The 22,004-nt window shown below is 37.6% G+C and overlaps 1 protein-coding gene across 2 annotated transcripts in view; it reads left to right on the forward strand.

Moving 5' to 3' along the window:
- Nucleotides 1–762: 762 nt before the first annotated feature.
- Nucleotides 763–22,004, forward strand: part of creb5b (cAMP responsive element binding protein 5b) — an 80,352-nt gene continuing 59,110 nt past the window's right edge. For both annotated transcript variants that reach the window (XM_055211771.2, XM_055211772.2), the window contains exons 1-5: nt 763–989; nt 7,452–7,529; nt 10,895–10,988; nt 14,015–14,136; nt 19,572–19,729. In XM_055211771.2, coding sequence (XP_055067746.1) covers nt 7,476–7,529; nt 10,895–10,988; nt 14,015–14,136; nt 19,572–19,729 — 428 coding nt within the window. In that variant the 5' untranslated portion in view covers nt 763–989; nt 7,452–7,475. The remainder of the gene's footprint in view (nt 990–7,451; nt 7,530–10,894; nt 10,989–14,014; nt 14,137–19,571; nt 19,730–22,004) is intronic.

A 22,004-nucleotide genomic window follows, 5' to 3' on the forward strand; every position in this document is an offset into this window, starting at 1 on the left:
CCCCTTTAATAGTGTTAACAAAGATTTGTAATCCCAGCAAATAAATACAGCCCTCACCCCCAACATCTGTATTCAAAAGTATTTTATTGATATGTACAGAAGAAACCACAGGTATTGGTTGGCTTGTCCTTCGATATCACTTGCATCACATTACATCTGCCTAGCAATTATCGTGGACAAAGGAGTCTGAGCTTTGATTCTGTAACAGCATCTTCTAAATTCAACACTTGCAGGCAGACATAATCCAGCCAATAATTTATTTACCTCTGACACTTTCATTATTTAGTACACACAGAGGCACTGGCATGCTGTGCACAATTAACAGACCTGGATAACTGAATTAAACCGGGATGTTTCAAAGCCTAGTGTACACCCTCTCTCTCCCCTGTTAATAAACAGTTTGATGTAAATCATATCAATTGGAAGCACTTAGTAATGCAATTGATGAATAATTTATTAACAAACATTATACAGTATTCAACAATCAGGTATAGAAAAATATTAACTTTTCTAAATATTTTTCATAGGTATATATTATGGGTGTGTTAATTAAAGAAATCATAATTAGCATAAATATATTTGGTTTAGCTTTAATAACCTACCTTATTTGTCTAATTGCCAATTTAATGATTGACAGAAAAACACACCTTTCCAAATGTAATCACATGGAAAAAATGTTGTGTAATGGAATTACCCTGGCATTTCTATCTCATGATCACATACACTTCACAACAGTGCGGAGAACAACAATGACAACTTGAAGGCAGGCAGATGTTAGTGTTGCTGCCACACCCACTGGCACTGACCCCGCCCTCGCCCCGTTCGCTCCGCCTCCACGAGGGACCGCAATGATTTAGAAGTTCAGGAATCCCACGTGACGTCACCAAAGGGGTGATGTAATGCTTCTCTAAATAGATCGTATTGTAATCTTTCCTCAGTTCAACGTGGTTCCTTCAGAAAGTGTGCTGCATCTTCTCCAGACTTCTGCGGTGAGTTGTTTCACTTGTTTTTGATGCCGATACCTCAGTTGGTTTGCATAAACATGCACTTGCTTGTTGTTCACTGTGTCGGTGCCATTTAAATGTGCCATATGAAGTAGTGACAAGTTTATTTGAGACTCACATCAACCCATTTTAAATACTTTTATAGAATGAGTTTACATTGGACTGTTTAAGTCGTTTTCTCGTCACTGAGAAAGCACGCGCCGAGCGCGAGTTTACTTTTTTCTCTTCATGGAGTGTTTACATGTAACAGGTTTCGCGCTGTTTTATTCAATTCCCAAATTGCGCGTTAATGGTGCGCAACAAACGACAAACTTCTTGACTGGAATCGTAAACACTGCATATAGTCAGATAAATCTAGTGAAACTTAATCCGGACTCGGTTGTTGTTAGTTTGAGCAGCGAAGCTGTCAAACACGACCGCGGAGTTTTTCGTGCTCGCGCGTGCAAGTGCATGTGTGTATGCGTATAAAGACAATGCTGCGTCCCGCACGCGCTGTCACTGTCGAGCGTTGTTTATGAGACGCGGTTGATAGCGTTTAACATATGTTTTGCTTCATTCATTAATAACATGTTTCGTCTATACTGACGAAACTTTGCTGTTTTTGAATAAATGCACTCTGCTCTGTCTATTGTCCCGTCCCGAGCCAGGACAAGAGCCATCGGTAAAGACACAGCGGTGGTCCCACTACAGCTTTTTCAAATAAACCGGTTGACCTGCAATATGCACGCGGCTCTTTGCACTGAAGCGCATCTTTAGTTTGTTAAATTGTAACAAATACGCAATGACGTCATAATGCAGACCAGTCATACTGTTTGATTAAGCGGAGAGGTATTGAGGGTTTGTGCTGACGAGGCAAACTCGCCTCTAAAAGCCCAAAGACGTGAAAGATTTTAATCCAATGTGAAATATAGCACGTGCTTTTAGTAGTCTGGGTTGTGTTTTTTAATACAACATGTATTAGTTTGCATGCATATACACCATACAAGTTATTAAGTGTATATTAATAATTATAGACAGCATCTAAATGGTATTAATTTTTATGTAGGTAATGTTAATGTGTGTTTCTTTTGGAGCAAACTTTATTGAGCAATGTTTTTTTTTTTTTTGCAAATGCTTTTTCATTTTGACTGAATCCACCTGACTATGTTTGTTAAGCATGATGACCTTAGAATGAATATGAACTGAATTCTCAAATGTATAGTTTCATTTATGTGAACCTAACAAAAAACACGTAATATTATAATCTGTGGAGTATACAATATTGTTAAATAGCAAGTTTAGCTGTTTTGACAAGTTGGTGTATCTGTTAACAGTTTCTTTCATCACTTGGATTTGTTGGTTGTGTGTGGGTGGAGAATTTTTGTTTTGTTTTTATACTACAAAAATAAAAGCTAAAATGTAAAATAATATGATTTTATTATATTCTCAATAAGTAAAAGATTAAAAACATGTTTTGTCAGCGGCACACTTCCTGGTGGCATGTTACGTCACAACCCTCAGCGGGGCGATGCATAAATACTCTTAAAACAACCTACATTTACATTTGCTCATTTGGCAGATTTAAGTTAGTTATACATTTTATCAGTACGTGTTAACCCTGGGACCTGGGATGAAACTCATGACCTTTTCGTTATTAATGCACCGCTCTACAAATTGAACTACAGGAACAATTTGATAACATAGTAAGTAGTTTTTACTAAATTTAATATCTCATACAAATGACATTGTTTTTATTTTGTAAAAAGTAAATTTTAATGCGATATTCATATTACAAATGTTTGCACAACTGATATATAAGTCAACAACTAGAAGTTTTCTGTAAGTTTATGCTTAAACTCTGATGAATGACAGTGATTGAAGGTTGCTTTTGTGAGGCCTTTTGGTTTGTTCATTATGAGCGGTTTACACCATCTTTTGCATCGTCTGTATGTTTTATTCCTTGCCCCGGGTGCTGTGCTGATCCTACCTTGAACCTATGCTGCCGAAGGCCTGCGGAGTACGGGGGGGAGGTTGGATTTAAATTGCAGCACAAGTTTGTGCTTGCTGTAACCTTCAGCACCCTCCTCCTCCCCTCCGCCTGTTCACCATACTGTTTGAATTCAGATCTGTACTATAGAAGAAAGTTCCTTACCAGTTCCCCTTGAAACTGTACCCCGGTCCCTAATCCTCCTCTGCTGCCACACCGGGTCAGTCTAAATGAGAAGTGTAACGAAATTTCCTCGTGCTAAGTGAAAACACCCGTGAAATAAAAGCAAAGCAGTGTTTGACCACCGGTGAGCAAATATCACACACCTGGCCCTGTGTCACACGGGGATATTAGACAGTTTAAAGGACTAAAAGATTTGCCGTGGTTGCTCGGGGGCGGAAATGATACGGTAATGTTTTTGTCATAAAAATGAATAAGGTGCACTTGCGTGTTGAAATCGTATTTTAAAATGAACAGATCTGATGACAGTTTTTGTAGTCGCTGCGTTGCATGTTGGAGTTCTGGTGAGAGTATATGTAGTGTGAGATTGGGAATATAGCTGGAGGGGTCTGATTGTGTTACACTGTGGTCTTTGCTGTTGGATTAAGGCCAGGCCACTGTCAAAAGACAGCATATCTCTGGTGTCATAATATCAGAGCACGAAGGGACACAAAATGACAATATACCTTTTAATTATTGACAGAGAGAAGTTTTGTAAAGTTTGAAAGGTGGAAATCGATATGGCATCATGTTCCTGTCTGTAAATTATATTAATCAGAATAAAGCAAATGAGGGGGGGGGTATATTGTGTATAAAGACGATCTCGAAACGAACAGACAAAATGAGCGACCGGGAGAGAGAGAGAAAGACAGAAACCAGAAAAGGAGAACATTTGTGACTTGTCATTTAGCAGCCGTCTTCTTGATGTCAGTTCTCTATAGAAACACCCTGTCCAGACCCTGAAATCCCCACGGGCAGTGTCTCAGAGGCCGTCTGGAGGGGCTGTATCCCAGGGCCGGACTGTAAGGAAAAAGATGTCTGGTTAACATAACGACAAATTTGCATGTTTTGACTGCATGGAAGGAAACGGTTGGCTAGACCAATCGGACAGGAAAAAAAATGCACATGCAAATTGCGCATGAAAGCGTTCACACAGCGGGGCTCATGTGTACCCAAAGGGTCCAAAGCGAACCATTTGAAGTTTTCTTTTTTTTCCAAACATGTTTATTTTCCATGCATTTGGAACGTGTTTGTTAGCTGTCAAAGCAGTGTGTCAACAGTATGTTTTGCTGCTGTATATGAAGGGGACTTGACTTCGCTTTCATGGTCCATTACAGCTGGGTCTCATTAGGCCGTCGTAGACCATAATACTGTTACTCTTTTGCAAAAAAACGTGCCCAAGGGTGCTATAAAATGACCCAAACAGGTGTTAGAAACATTGGTAAAGTTTATGATCACTCGCGGTGTACAAAAGTTAAATACTGCTGAGCAATACAATGTTTTCACTGTTGTGATTAAATAAGCATTTGTTGCAATCTAATGACCGGGTGACAGTTGTGTGCCAGCAGAGTAGTGCAGAAATTTTGCAAATTTATGCAAAGTCAGTTTGCCCATTGCTTATGAAGTTCTGCACGTCCCATGTCCCATGCATGTTTGTTTATAAAACGTTATGCCTAATTTATTCAAACTTTGAATAAAAATGTAGCACTCTTATTCGGGATGAACTTGATTTTAAAATGCATTCTGCAGGGTACAAAAGCTTAAACAGAAAATTTAGAAAATATTTTTTTTGTAAATCTTTAGTTGGATATGACGCTGAAGCACATTTCTGACTGATATATTTCACAGCATCCAACGCTAAGTGATCACAAACTTTGCTCCACTAACACAGTGCCCGTTTTAAGAAACTAAATGACTGGCATACCATTCCATTGTCAAGCTGTCATCTGTGGCATTTAGCTTCATCATAGCAGTGAACAAAAGAGCTTAGTGATCATGGTGAGCAGTGAAAGACATATTTGGCATTGATGCTGGAAAAATGTACCACTTGGCAAAATGGACCTTAGAAATAGTTGAGAGTTTTGTCGTTGTGATGAATTTTTTTTACCCCTTATTGACCTTCCCATAATTTGTTACACAGTCGGTTTGCTGTGTTCATTATCAGGTATTAAAAGACAGTTTAGGTGTCAAAAGAGTGGCCGTTCTTGATACCTTGACCTAGACTTGCAACACAACACAACACAGAAAGTATAGTTTTCATCTCACACTGTGGTCAGTTCGCATGGTTACCGAGGAGCAGGGTGACATTTTATGGTCAGTTTTAGGTCTCTCTTCTTAAGTTCGAATTAAATTGCACTTATTAATTTGTGACGAGTATGCAGACCGTTGACACTAGTAGCCATTGTTAGTAAAACCACTAAGTGTAACATAAACCTAATTTTGATGATTTATGTATAAAATATAAACTTTTTGCATTATTTTATTTATTACAATAAATGTAAACTGCTATAAAATTTTTAACTTTAATATTTTGACTTCTAGATGAAAAACTTTAAAGGCAGGGTGCACGATATCTGAAAGCCAATGTTGACATTTATAACTCACCTAAACAAACACGTCCCTACCCCAATATAATCAGCTGGGGCCTGATTCACGAAAACATTCTTAAGACAAAAAATAAGAAAGTTCTAAAGATCAATTTTAAGAAGTTCGTAAGAATGTTCCTAAGTGCAATTTTCGAACATTTTTTAAGAATATCTTAAATTTGTGTCTTAAAGGCGGAGTCCACGATGTTTGAAAGCCAATGTTGATATTTGAAATCACCTAAACAAACACGCCCCTACCCTAATCGAATCTGAACCTTCTGTTGATAGACCCGCCCCACACATACGCAACCCAGCAAAGATGTCGGTTAATAGACACGCTCCTTACTGATGATTGGCTATAAGTGTGTTTTGGTAGTCGGCCCGTCTCCTTTTCCAAAGCGTTTTTCAAACATCGTGGACTCCGCCTTTAAGAATAAAATGACAAGCTTTGAAATGAATTATGATACCCTGAGGTAACAATACACTTATCCATAAATCTTTTGACTATCTTGTGATCATAAACGTGATACAAACGAGTGTTGCATTAAGACTACAGGATGTTATTCGCTGTTGTAACAGAGGCCAGCTAGTATGAGTACATAATCATTCCCTAATGTCCCAATCGGTCCGTCATGCAGGTCGAGCGCTGGGCGTGCGTGCTTCACTCTCCGTGCCTACTTGACTTCGTCTCCCGCGCTCACGCGTCAAGAGACGGACGCGGAGGGTGAAGCGTGCCCGCGGTTTCGGAGAGCTCTACTCGCATGACGGAGCGATTACCGGTTCGCATCCCGCTTAGAGCGACTTTTAGCTGTTTGTAATTTCACAATGAATGTAGGCTATTACGGAGGAAGTTAAATGTTTGCTAATATATTCTTAACTTTGTTCTTAAGCTTGAATTTAAGATAAAAATGGCAGTTAAGAAGATTTTTCTTCTTAAGAATGTTTTGTGAATCCGGCCACTGGACCTTCTTTTGATAGACCGCACATACGCAACCCAGGCAACGATGTCGGTTAGTAGACGTGCCCCTCACTGCTGATTGGCTACAAGTGTGTTTTCCAATGTTTCATGCACCCCGCCTTTAACGTTTTTAAAATTTAAACCAAAAAAGTGCTTGGGGTTGGACTATCTGTTCGTCTGACCAGTGGAAGACGGCGAATGTTTGGATTTAAAAACAGTATTATTTTCAGTTCCTTTTTGTGACACTAGTAGCACAGACATTACTCACTGCATTACTCACTAACGCCAACCGCTAAAGTCATGGTCGCCGAGGTATTAAAAGACAGTTTAGGTGTCAAAAGAGTGTCAAAAGAGTGCCATTGATACCTTGACCTAGACTTGCGTGCACAACACAGAAAGTATAGTTTTCATTTCACACTGTGGTCAGTTCACATGTTTACCGAGGAGCAGGGTGACATTTTATGGTCAGTTCTAGGCACTCAAGTCTTCTTAAGTTCGAATGAAATTGCACTTAGCAATGAAAAGTGATTATTAACAGGTACACCCTCATCCAAATTCAAGATGTACACTTATTATCAGTATTCCTTCCCATGTCCTAATCAGGATCAAACTGGGAACTAACTAACTTTTTTATTGTTGAGCTTGAAAACCCCACTTTTTGGATACTTTATTGATATACAAAATAGCGGCTTGGATACTGGTCATACTGGTTTGGAATAACATCTGGTGGGTAAAAGATTTTCATTTTGGGGTGAACTATTCCATTAACCTTCACATCTCTTAATGCATCTCCCAGGGCGTAAGACACCAAATCCGTACTCCGTACTGGGTAGCACAGAGCACACGATACATCGGTGACACAATGTGATCGTGTCTCTTTGCTTTTGTGTCCTGGAGGTGAACCTGATGTGAATTTCTCTCCTCCTCTTTGTGTTCAGGTGTATGAGGAGCCAGCGACAGTAATGAACTCAGAGCAGGAAAGGCCGTTCGTGTGCAGTGCCCCGGGCTGCTCTCAGGTGAGTCTGATTGGACAATGCCAAAGACGAATGGACAGGTAACTCGAGAAAGCTCCTTCTCAATGTGAAACTGTGGCACAGACCACAACAGTGAAATGGTATCTTGTTGAGGTAGATCTCAGCCACTGGGGTTTTATAAGATCTGTATTTTTTTTCATAGAGGTATCCTTGTAAACTGGTATATAATCTCTCTTAACGCATGTTTTATTGGGGACTCAAGTATTAAAGCAGTTCGGGTTTGATTTTGCTTTGGTTTACTCATTTTTTAAACGAGTTGTTTATCATACAAAGTATACAAGAAAGACCTGAAAATTAAACATTTTATTTAATTTCTTTACTATTACATTAGCATTGCTCCATATAGGCTCAGCAATATTTGAAAACATGCAAGACATGTTGCTCGCCGCTTAGGCATGGGCCGATATAAGATTCTGGTGGTATGATAACCTTTAGCAAAAATACCACGGTTTCACGGTGTTGCGGTATTGTCATTGCAACACTAAAATGTGTTATTTTCAAATGCCAGGTACAAATAAAGCCTTTAAATTATAATATGCTTTCAAAAAATATATATTTTCATAATGTATATTAAATGTAAACATCAAATTTATCACATGATTTAATGATTTAATGAATTTTGTATGAACTCACAGGCCATACCTTGGAGACGATATCACAGAACATATTAGTGGTTTTGAAACCTTGACTGTTTAAAACCTCGGTATACCTTGAAACCGGTAACCAGCCCATGCCTAACACCGCTGCACACCACCTTCGTCAAAAATGAAATGTTGATATTAACCAAATGCTATCGGCACATATTTTTCAGCAAAGTCCTCTAGTCACATGTACATCACGGTGCAATAGTTTTTTTACCCGTTTAAAGGAGGTTTACCAAATATATTAGGATAATAGCCAGATTTTTGAGCCTTTTTCCTTTATTCGGGCAGTGAAGAGTGACTGGAGACTTTTTTGTAGTGGAAATTTTTGCATCTACTTACAGGGTTTTGAAGTGAAAGATAACAGTGACATTTATGAAAATAAGGCATTTCAACTACTGACTAATAATCTTTTCATTGCCATTAAAGTCACATTATTACCGAGCCCCTAAGGCAGTGGTCTTCACTATTTTTTTCATGAGAGCCACACTGATAGGTCAAGGTCAATAGGAGAGCCGCCTTTAACGCAAAGTATCAAAAGTTACATGCAGTCATAAACAGCATGTCTGCCTATCAATCCGTCAATCTGTTGCAATGCAATAAATACAAGGGCAAATCGTTCTTTATCATTTACCAGTCTGAGACAATATGATTTCCCTTAATGACAAAAAAAAGGATTTTAATGCTAAGCATTCTTATAATATGCTTATGCAGTACCCCCCAAACCACCAGGGGGCCACCTTTCTCGTAATTTCATGCGGCGCTGCACAGAACGATTGGCGAGTGACATCTGTGCCGCGAGAGCAATTCGAAAGCATAACAAGCAGTCTGATCTCACGGTACTTTGATGTCATATGACGAGCGCTCTGTGCAAGCGCTGCATGCGATTGAACACAGTTCTCGACGTGCATCTTGATCTAATAGGTATGTTTTCTAACAAAGTTAGCGTCCGGAGCAGAGAACAGAAAAAACGCATGCCTGCATGATCATATCACTGTATTATTTACTGCCATGCGAGCCACAAATTAAAGCTTGCCGAGCAGCATGCGGCTCGCGAGCCGCGCAATGAAGAACACTGCCCTAAGGTGACATTGGAGTAAAAAAAAATAGAAAGTTTAGTTTCGCATGCTCACGTGAAACTTTCACGTGCTCACGTGAAACTTTCGCGTGCTCACGTGAAACTTTCGCGTGCTCACGTGAACTTTCGCGTGCTCACGTGAACTTTCGCGTGATCACGTGAAACTTTTGAATGCTCACGTGAAACTTATGTGCTCACGCGAATCCTTCATGTGCAGAATTTTTTTCAAAAGTTTAGTTTCGTGTGCGCACGTGAAACTATCCCATGCACATAAGAAACTTTTGGGTGCGAACATGAAACTTTCGCCTTTACGTTTAAAGTTTCATGTGCGCACGCGAAACTAAACGCGATAGTTTCACATGCGCATGTGAAACTAAACTTTATTTAATTTTTTCTTCATGTCCCCTTAGGGGCTCCGTACTAAACCTAAACATAAAAGCCTGATAAACAAGTGCTCATTTACAAGAAAAACATGTCAGAGGCACTTAGGGGGTTTTGTAACTCTTCACATTAACATACTTTCGGAACATTACGATTTATTTAAATCATATTTTTTATTTTAAAATGTGGGGATTTATTAAATAATAAATTGCAAATATAAATCTACTGTACGATGGCATTGACTTTAAAAAACAAATAATTTTTTGAATCCCTTTTTGCAAATCTGTCTGAAAGTTCATTCACAAATTGAACACAGAAATGACTCAGATATGCACTAGCTTATTTTAATCCTGCCCATTTAATAAAAATCATGCATTTACTCATGTTGTTCACGAGTCTCTGATTTAAAGCAGAACTCAGTTTTCACAAGTTCATGTCGATTCGTGAGTCATTTGTTTGGTTTGACTTTTCTGCGACGTAAGTGTGATTTTTTCAACACAGTGAATGTAGTGGAAATCTTTTTTTACATTGCATAGTTTTGTTCATGGGTTTTGAAGATGATGTGAAGCAACTTGTCTGTGTCGGCAATAATAATTGGTTAGGTTCTACCTAGTGACAGATTAATTTGGGGCACAATAACGCAGAGTTTAATCAGAGATTTTTTGACATCAACAACATAAGATATGGGAGCGATTTCTTATTCCATTCTATTTATTTAATTATAATTAAACACAATTATATATTGCATGCACAATTAAATTTTTTTTCATTGTATTGTTTGCACTTTCAGGTCAACAAACTTATCTAAACAAACCTTCTATATTTTATGGGGTGTGACCCAACAGTTAAAACCACTGAACTATTAGATTAGGCCGGTACAATCAGTCTCAACATGCTGATGCATGCGGCCCATTCAGAGATACAATATCTCTCTGTGGTGTATTTAAACATCAATTAAGATAATGTAGTTAGGATAATTAGGATGTTATTTCAATTAAAAGGGTGTTATTGTAATCCACTTATACAGTTTATGCCCAAGGCTTAGTCTTGTACAAGGTAGTAAGTGTAACGTTTGCAAAATAACATTCCTCATTGTACAGAGATTGTTTAAGGAGGGGGACTGATTATTTTCTTAATTCAAACCAGGGTTTTACGAATACGAAATACCAAAGAAACAACTCAATTCTCTTTAAAACTCTTGTTTAGTGTGAATAAATTGCAACCATATTTGTTTCCATATTCTCCAGAGGTTCCCTACAGAAGATCATCTAATGATTCATCGACACAAGCACGAGATGACCCTCAAATTTCCTTCCATCAAAAATGACAACATGCTATCAGGTGAGACAGGCCTCACACGAGTGTGTCAGTTTACACTTAGTGTCTGCCTTTAATTAGATGCATTAAGCAGGTCGCATGACTTGGCAAAAGTGTAGGTGGAGTTTTAAATGCAGAGCCATGTGGCAAAAATAATATTTGTGCTGTGCTCCATCTCATTCCCCTAATCCCCATCATCAAGCCGTACCCTGAGTTCCATATCAATTAGACCGCTGAACGTCTCAGGGGACGCAGGGGAGGGAGGAAAGAAAATAAGTCTCAACAGCTATCCTGAAAAGTGGACAAGTCCACGGTGCATATTTAAGGGATTTAGGGAAGTACTACCGAAGCCAGTTTTATATTGTTGGAGTATGAACACTTCAAAAAGCCAAATCCAAATTTTCCAAACCACATTTGTAGGTGGTTGGAAATCTGATCTAAATTAGATTTTTGGATATAAAGACATGAAATTATGCTCAAATCGTGATGACAGTTAGTGAGCGGTTGTGTTCCCAGTACCCGAGGCAAAATGTTAAATTGCGCAAGATCATTTTCAAGAGAATTTCTTGAATCAAGTTTTTCTTATTTTTTAGAAATTTGTTCCTGTTTTAAAAGCTCACTTAATTTCTAAAGGGCGGGGTGCAGGATTTTTGAAAAACACTTTGGAAAAAGGAGTCGGGCTGAGTACCAAAACACTTGTAGCCAATCATTACGCAAAAAAAATAACCAAAGAGTTTTGATATTTTTCCTATTTAAAACTTGACTCTTATGTAGTTGCATCGTGTACTAAGACCGACAGAAAATTTAAAGTTGTGATTTTCTAGGCCGATATGGCCTATACTCTCATTCTGGCGTAATAATCAAGGACTTTTCTGTTGTAACATGGCTGCAGGAGGCGATATTACCCCAGCGCCACACACCTACAAAATGTAGGTTTTAAAAAATATATTTAAAACTGGACAATGCAGTTTGGTCGGTGCAAGGGTGGGCTTTAAACTCAGCACTAAAAAGACACATTTAGGCCCGTTTACATTAGAGCATTTGCGTTTTAAAACAGCATTTTAAAATGCAAACGATCCTCGTTTATACTGGCATTTTAAAAAGAATCTTCATTCACACTATACACCACCATAAATGCATGAAACATGACCAATCACGTAACTGGGCATGTGCATAAAACTGTAAAATAACCTTTGCGCATTTATGCAGCCTAGGGGTGTGTGATATTGACAAAAATTCATACCTGGATCCTTTGCCGGCAACTGACACTATTTTTGAACCTATAAAAATGTGTTTGGGAAAGTCTTATATTAATATGATTAATAGGTTAATGTTGATGATGTTATAAACCAAACAGAGAGGTCTTTATGATTTAAAAAGGAGGCATTCAAGTGAACAGTACTAAACAGTAGGGAACTTGAAGCAAAAATAAATTTCAGCAAATGCAAACTTCAATCAAACATAATAAGAGGTAAACACTAAATAACTTATCTTTCCTTACATGTCGCTGTTCAGTGTGCAATGACGTTACATTTTAAAAGTGTGCGAGGTCCGTGCATGTCCTCCGCTCGCAACACAGAAATAGCAAAAAAAGCAATCGGCTAAACGAGCATTAAATATTAATATGAGGTTGATTTTATTGTTTTTATTAATGTATATTTACAAAACTTATCAACAAAACATCGATTAAAATTAAGAGACAAATTATATGAAACGAAGTAGCAAACAAAACTTAAATTTAACTCGAAAATAATGTTTGACCCATTACAATTCTCCCTTCATATTGGCCTTTTAAATGCCCTATATGCTATTAAAATTACAGTCTATCTTTCGTAATAAGCTAACTAGATTTAAACAAAACATTACAACAATATTCAAACCCAACAATACTCAAACATAAATATAAAACACACATTATCTATAAGGATACATGTTGAAACAATCTGATATAGCTGGTTGGTAGATGTTTACTATTTTTGGCAAAACCTCCATTTACCTAAATAGAAAAATAATTTTTACTTTGAAAATGATGTGCTGTCACATTAACATCCGCTGTTTGTTTTAGTCTACGTTCGTTTACACTGCAGCGCAACCCCGGAGTTCTCAAACTAAAACAGGGTCTTCAGCGTTTACGAACGAATCCATTTATGACGGTCGAAAATGGTGGTGTAGTGTAAATGAAAGGCGTAAACGTAGCAAAAGTAACGCGTTTTAAAGGATAAACGCATTAATGTAAACATAGCCTTAGAGGGTCCCCATTATCATAGGGCCCAGGACAACATTTCGGCCCACCTCCTTCTGCTCAACGCCAGCCCTGCATCTCTCAACACGAGTGGTAAATCCCCATGCAAACTGAACCCGACCCAAACAGCTAAATAAAATCTCCTGACACTGACCGTACGCTCTGTGACACCGGGATGCATTTTAAGCCACCTGCCGTGTCTCTCTGCTCTCTGGCTGTGATTCTGTCCTTTTCATTATTTACAGTCAGAGTGACAGATCAAATTTCCGAGATCCGCTTTAGGTTTCTCAATCGCTCCACATTCTTTGACGTGCAGCCGATCTTTCAGTAACTTGCTCGCTAATGAGCGTGCACATGCATTCCTTGAACAACCGCAGTATACTACACTCCTTTAAAAACACACACTTCATTGAGAAATCAAACATACACACACGTTTTATTGACTTTGTAATTTCGACACTGAAACCACATAATATCTCATTATCTTGTACTTTATCAAACTCATGATGAATAGTACAGTGTAGACTGAACCGTACATCAAGGACTTGTAATCATGCATCCTTGATCTGTGTTAACTCAATTATATTGTCTGCATGATTGTTTACATGTAACACTGGCACAGCATTGATACACATATTTAGTGTATCATATGTGAAGAGCAACAAAATCTATTTTGGCATTAACAACATCAGTTTATGTTTACGCATTTTATTATAAGTAACTTATAATAATAGATTGTGTGGGTATCAAAGCCACATCCTTAGGTTGATCTATTTATATCCTAAAGTTTTACTCTTGTCTGTTTCAGACCAGACACCGACCCCCACACGCTTTTTGAAGAACTGTGATGAGGTGGGTCTCTTCAGCGAGCTGGGCTGCTCCATCGAGCAGGAGTTTTGCAAAGCTCAGGAGGAGGAGGACAGCAAACAGGTGAGATTATGAGGTGGCGGATCACACAGCTGTGCACCGATATTCCTATTGTCATTGTTATGCCACCCAACAAACAAATAAACAGCAGGCAGGTGGAAGATACGTAGGTAGGTAAAGAAGTACCCAGATCAGATTTGGCACCTGAGATTCGAAGAGACTGATAGTTCATAAATAGCATTGTTTGTCTGGGCATCACATATCACCCAGACACACACACACACACATTGGATTCGATCTGTTTCTCCATCTTAAGGTTAAGTATCAAATGTTGGCATCGCTCATGATACCAAAGAGAGTGCAGCAGGGATGACGTATTTTTGTAGGCAAAACCTGGTAGGGAGTTAGCATTTTAGCTTTTCCGGTGCTATCGTTTAAAGTCATTGGGTTTATTAAATGGGGTTTTGGTTTAACGCCTTAAATACGTTTTTGGGTTACTTATAGCTATTCTATGACATAAAACACATCAGTAATACCCCCACTCGTGATTTTTTAATGCTTTACATTGTCTTTAAAAAGGTGGTTGCTAACAAGCTACAAGGGACTACAGAATTTAAAGTCCCCATGAAATCAAAACTGACAATTCTTATTTTTAATGGAATATTTCTGTGTTCATATAAACAATTTATCCGTGTGGGTCATTATTTGTATTTATGTGCCCTCATAAACTTTTATCAAAATCTAAAAATGTACTTCTGCCTTAGCTTGACAGCCTGCTGCTAGTTACATTTCTGAATGAATCGCCTACTTTTCTATATTCGATTAATTCACAGTAAAAAACACAAGTAATATTCCATTTTACTTGGAAATACGTCACAACATGGAAGTCTATCACGGCTTTAAGCGCCATCACACGTAAAGATCTCAAAAACAATGCAACATTAGCACAAATCCCAACAAACATTTATCATCAGAGTATTTCCTTATCAGGGATCATGTTTTTAATATGTGCTTAAAGGATTAGTCCATTTTCTTTTTAAAAAAATCCAGATAATTTACTTACCACCATGTCATCCAAAATGTTGATGTCTTTTTTTGTTCTGTCGAGAAAAAATTATGTTTTTTGAGGAAAACATTCCAGGATTTTTCTAATTTTAATTAACTTTAATGGACCCCAACACTTAACAGTTTTAATGCAGTTTAAAACTGCAGTTTCAAAGGACTCTTAATGATCTCAAACGAGGCATAAGGGTCTTATCAAGCGAAACGATTGTCATTTTTGACAAGAAAAATAAAAAATATGCACTTTTAAACCACAAACTCTCGTCTATCTCTGGTCACGTGATGCGCCAGCGCAATCTCAAGCAATACTTCATCACGTTAAGAGGTCACGGAGGTCGTATGCAAAACTATGCCCCAGTGTTTACAAGTGTGGAGAAGAGGACCGTTCTGACGTTGTTGTATGTCGAATTATAATAATTAATGTCTTTGTGTCAGTTCATTGTTTAAAATGGTCCGCAAATGTGCGTTTCATATACAGTATGTAACACGTGACCTTTCACGGCATTACGCAATTATGTGAGGTCACGCTGGAGCGTCACACCAAAGATAGACGAGAAGTTGTGGTTTAAAAGTGCATATTTTTTTAATTTTCTTGTCAAAAATGACAATCGTTTCGATAGATAACCCTTAAGCCTCATTTGGGATTCCTTTGAAACTGCAATTTTAAACTGCATTAAAACTGTTACGTGTTGGGGTCCATTAAAGTCCATTAAAATTAGAAAAATCCTGGAATGTTTTCCTCAAAAAACATAATTTCTTCTTGACTGAACAAAGAAATACATCAACATTTTGGATGACATGATGGTGAGTAAATTATCTGGATTTTTTTTTTAAGAAAATGGACTAATCCTTTAATAAAGTTTGAAGTGCTTTTGAAAGCTTGGTGGTGATGACGTAGGTGTCAAGAGACGTTGGTGTAGTTCACTTGTAGCTTAAAACCTGAAGTATAGTCTGTTTTTATACATGTACGCGAACGTATGCGCATGGCCGAAAGCCAGCCTTGCCCAGTATAGTTAATTTGACTCATACATGTACACAGACGTCAAACGCGTGTGCACTGTGACAAAATTTCAATTAAATTCAATTACATTTTATTAAATTCAATGTACGCGGGTTTTCAAAAATTCGGTGGTGTGTGTACATTCAACCTTAAGGTTAGCGGTTCATTTCTAGGAAACGCATTTAGACTTCAAAATTCATAAAAGTTAGGTTCATCTGTGAAGATTATCTTGTTGGACAATAAACCTTTGTTAAAAACGGAGCATATTTTTTTGCAATAATCCAAAAGTCTATGGTAAAAATGAACAGGCTTTTTGGTGAGGACACCAGTGTCCCGCTAAATTCCGGGTTGGCCTACAAAAATACGTCATCCCTTGGGCACTTTATTACAAAATATTGCCAGTTTAAATATTTCCAATTCCCTATTTGGACAAACAAGGAGACACGGCCCAAACATACACCCCTGGTTGACACTTATATATAAATTACATTTATGCGTTTGGCAGACACTTTAATGCAACTTGACAATGTCATCAGTGTGTGAATAGTCTGTATATCTATATATATACTTTCTAGTAAAAGCAAAGCAAGGTGAGTTATAGTAGGAAATGCTGTCACCATCAGTCATATTTCATTGTGATAATGGTGAAGCATCTGTGACATTACTTTTGACTCTAATGACTGTTTTATCAGTTTTACCTTGACTGGTTGTGTTAATGACCACCACCCTACAGAACTGTATGCAGGGCAGACAAGTTGTAGATAAACTAATGGTGTTTGCTAATCTGGCGAGTTTACACTGTAGGGTTAGTACACCATGCAAAGTAAGCATGCAGCAGCTTTTACTTTGCTATGCTAACAAAAAAAAACGTTTCTCAGGTGAGAGGAAGATATCGCCTAGGGCCTTTCAGGGAATTCGGCTGTGCTTGTTTTAAAGTGTACTAAAATGTGGAATCCTGTTTATGTGTCAAGAACCTGATCATGATTAAAGAGTATGGTGCACTTTTTGGAGTACAGATTTTGACTTGCTGTAAAGTTTACTAAAGAGAATAGTAAGGAAGTAAAGCAGCGCGTTTCTTTTCTTTTGGACACACTGAAGACCTAGTTTGTCTCCTTAACCATAATAGTTGCAAAAACAAACAAAAAAAATTTGGACTACAAATGAACTTAAGCAGTGGCTCTCCAAAGACATTTGTCTTGATCTTTTTTTTTATTTCGACGCTATCTTACAGGAAATGCATAAGCTTGAATTCTCAGTGGTATCACACTTAAAATTGAAACAAAGTGCAAATCTAACCAACAAACCTCCTGTTTCACACATCGCATTGAGTGGCGTGTGAAGATCAAGTTCAGAGGCAGTGTGGTTCTAGTTTTATATCTACAGTCATAGTTCTGGTTGAAGTTAATTGATGGTTAATACTTTATGTAGACTTTATATATTTAGGTATATTTTTCACAGCTCACCCTTATAGACAAAAGATCAGTTACTGTATGTTACAGTACAGTGATTCATTAAAACAGTTGTGTCACTTTTCACCAAACCAGCAGTTTAGCTGGTTAAAGTAAATAAATGAATACAATAGATCCGTAGTTTGATTTTGGTATTAGTAATACAGTACTGTGCAAATCTTAGGCCACTATGCCACCATTAGATTAGTTGTTTTTGCAATGGTACAGTATAATGGCATATTTCGTTTTTAGTCTCTTAAAGTAAAATACAACCAGAAAATCTGTATGCAGTATTATTAAAAAACAGAATAAAATGATAAGCCAAAATGTCAAGTATTTAATGTGATCTCCCCTTACACTTGAGCAAGAGCAGGGACATGCAGGCTCTCCTAAAATGAAATGAAATCTTAATGTCTAATTCTAATCTAATGACTTCATGACTTCAATCTCCTCAAAAGAGTTCAAGATGTATTTAGTGCCAAAAGAGGTCACACTAAATACTGACTTTTGTCAAAAGAAGCCATTGTGTTGTTTAAATTTTGTGAATATATTTCCTACATTTATTGTTTGCTTTTGCTTAAAAAAGAGACCTGAAACATATATATACACATATATAACTAGTTTTTGGTGGTTCCTTAAGACTTTGCACAGTATTGTAACGCATATGATGGACATGAGACTTATATCCTGGATACACATCCAGACTTACAGTGTTTACATAGCCAGTTAGGTGTCTGAATTGTGGTGATAAAACAATGGTGTGAAGTTATAATAAAAAACAGAAATGTCTGTCTCACACCTAATGTCTAGCATGGGGAATCATGTCAAGCCAAAATCACTCACTAAATATTACACATTCATTTCTCACTTATTTGTAGCGAAAACACAACATATAACAAACCCACATATATGACACAAAATGTAACTTGGTGATTCTCACGAAATCCAGACTTAGAAGGTGTCTAGCATCAGATTTGTTAAAAAGCCCTTGAAGCCATTTTTTTTTTTGCACATAAACGATTAAGGTCTGAACTTACTATAACCATTACTTTTAGAGGATTTTACATTTACATTTTTTAGATTATCATTATAAAAAATTATCATTACCGCAACATGAGATTACATTAAAGGAACAGTATGTAAGAAATTTATATCAATTAATCATAAAATGGCCCTGATATGTCACTAGACATTTCAAAAAGCTATATCACTCACAACAGTGGTCTGGCCAGGATATTGCATTTAAGAAGTATAGTTGCAGCCCTCAACTGATGTTTATGTTGTCATGTTGTGTATTGGCCACCAGTTGTGTGATTGCAGTACCAGCTTTAGCCACAGCTTTTGTGATTGCAATATCAGTTTTGGCCACAATCCTACATACTGTTCCTTTAAATATATGCATTTACAAACTCATGTTTCGGTAATGAGAACTAAAAAGTTGTCTAGGTACTATGACAAGCAAAATTTCAACTTTTATCTGGAGAGAAAACAATAAGAACTACTTCTACTGCTAGCCGTCTTGAGTGTCACAGTCCAAATTTTTTTTTTTTAAATGGTTAGTTCCTTGAGGGCTTAAACAATGATTGAAAATTGTTGAGGAGGATGAGAAAATTGGTCTTGGACACATTTATATTCCTTATAATTGTCTCTACATTTATACATAAAAACCACATGTTTCTTTACTGTAAATGTTTATAATATAACATGCACTGAAGCTTTTTTTTTTAGATTTTTTAATTATTAATATTTCCATGTCAAAGGCACGTTGCGGTAATGAAAATTTTCCCCTTAAATGTAGAAAAAATAAATTGGCTTGTATGATGTCATTTGAAATCATGTGCAAAATAGTACATGAAGAGATGTTTGTAACTGTATGCTTCTTATTTTGATACTCTTTTTATTTACTTTTTTATCAAAATGTTTCATGACACCTCATAAGTCTAATTTCACGAGAATCACCCAATTGCTCTCTCATTCTTTCTGAACAGAATATCGCTCTTCATGGGCAGGCAGGCCATAACCAGCACCAGCAGCCACACTCGAGGATGGCCAATCATGATAGCAGTATTGTGATTCAACAGGCCTTGCCCTCGCCTCAATCCAGCTCGGTCATCACTCAAGCCCCCTCCACCAACAGACAGATCGGGTAAGACGTCTTCATATCACGGCAGATCTGTTGCACAGCGGTTGAATGCGCTAATAACTATTATTAGCTGTCAGTAATCTTTAATAAGTAGAGCGCTTGGTAGACAGAGGCTGGTGGTTTTGATATTGGTCCAAGGTCCATACTGTTGTTTGCATTTCTCCTATCAGAATCCAGAAGTTGGCTTGCCCAAATTGGAGAAATAGCGACTGTGGTCTTTAAAAGACGCTACAAAGAGGGCCTTTTTTTAAAGAAATATTTCACCCAAAAATGTAAATTTTGTCAGCATTTTCTCACTCTCATGTTGTGGTGAAACTCTATGACCTGTATCTTTATATCTCTAAAAGAATATATTTCATTAAGTGATGGGAAGCACACAGTTGACGGTACCCACTGCCTTCCATAGTAGGATAAACAAATACTATGGAAGTCAATAGGTACCATCAACGGTGTGCGCTTACCATTATTTTTCAAAATGTCTTCTTTTGTGTTTAACAGAATATGGTTAATGGTAAATGGACTGAGAATAAAGAAATTCATACAGGTACAACAACATGAGAGTGAGTAAATGATGACAGAATTTTATTTTTGGGTGAACTATCCCTTTAAGAGGCCTTTATAATGTGTTGTGTCATACAGAAAGCAGTGGACAACAGTTGTTATATCCTGTGCGAAACAATGTTGTGTTTTTGATTTCAGTATTTCGAGTGCAAAACTAATGAAATTTGCCAGTTGGTCAGTAGCTTTATTAGGAAACGCAACATACTGCAATATGTGGTTCAAATTGAATTATAAGAACAAACCACATTTTAAAATTAAAAAAATGTGTGTTCATGATAAAAAAAAGTAGTTTAGTTTTAGCTCCCTTGTTATGTTTAGACTAAGCTGTCTCTGTTATGGGCTGATTGCTCACTATAAAAGACTTCAAATGTTTCTGTTAAAGGGATACTCCAGCCAAATATCAAAATTACTCCATGATATACTCACCCTTAAGCAATCCGAGATATATGTCCATCATCTTTTAGACGAACACATTTGGAGTTATTTTAGTAAATGTCCTTGCTCTTCTTAGCTTTATAATGGTAGAAAACTAGCCTGACGTTGTCATACTCAATTCTAGTCAGAATTTGAGTCTGATACCGCTCCATTGAGCTATAATTATGAGGCGTGTCTCAACCGAAAAATGCCTCTGCACTCAATTGGATAGACCTACGACCAATCAGAGCAACGGAGTGTGTGACGTCTTTTACAGCCTGAACTGCTAGTTATTTCGCAACAATGACACTAACATTGTGATTATACTGGGTTAGCGAATGTACATCAACACCTATTATGTTTACAACATTTCGTTTATATCACAACATGAAGTATTTACTAAGTCATAGAGTAAGACTATCTCTTACCATTTGTACGTTAGGTGAACTTCATCCACGACGATACCCATTACGTTTGCTTGAAAATATTGGAGCCTAGCATGTCCCTCACTTATTCAGCAACCACGATTCCGGGCTTCCGAAAAGAAGCTGGCAACGACCGCTAATTATATCCATCTCGTCGTGCACACTGAGCTGCATCGCCGTGATAACGTTAGCCATTTCAGTTGCGACCAACTTTTGCCGAATAGGAAGGACGGCAAAAACATCAACAAATGCCCTGCTCGCGTTTCTCTGTTCCTCTTTTAAAATCAATGCTCTGTCGATATCTTTTAGAACAGACTCAATGTCAGAATCCAAACATCTGAACTCTACAGCAGCAGCCATTCAACACACGCGCTCTTTGGTGACGTGGTTCATTACGTTACTGTTGATTATCTGTCCATCATCGTATAAAGCCCGCCCTGACAATTTGATTGGTTAGACCAGCATTTGTCCAAGCATAGTAGCTCCTCAACGGAGAAACGCCAGACCGATCTTCCCGTTTTCACATTCTTGTGGGCGGGGCTAAGATCGGCTGGCACCCAGGCTAGTAGAAAACAGGGATCAGCGAACAACTTCTAAAAAGTGCATCCAACCTTCACAAAAGTAATCCACATGGCTCCAATTACTTAAAGAGCACCTATTGTCAGATTTGCTTTTTTACATTTCCTTTGGTGTGTAAGTGTGTATTAGTGCATGTTAATGATATGCAAGAGGTATAAACCTCAAAGTAAACGATGACACGAGTTATTGTCTTCAACGTTAATCTCGTTTCTTGGAGTACAACAAACACACAAATTGTAGGCAACAGTTTACTTCCTGGGATTGGTGATGTAGACAAGATCGACATTATCATAATTCCT

This window comes from Misgurnus anguillicaudatus, chromosome 10 (assembly GCF_027580225.2).
Source record: "Misgurnus anguillicaudatus chromosome 10, ASM2758022v2, whole genome shotgun sequence".
In the NCBI taxonomy this organism is placed as follows: Eukaryota; Metazoa; Chordata; class Actinopteri; order Cypriniformes; family Cobitidae; genus Misgurnus; species Misgurnus anguillicaudatus.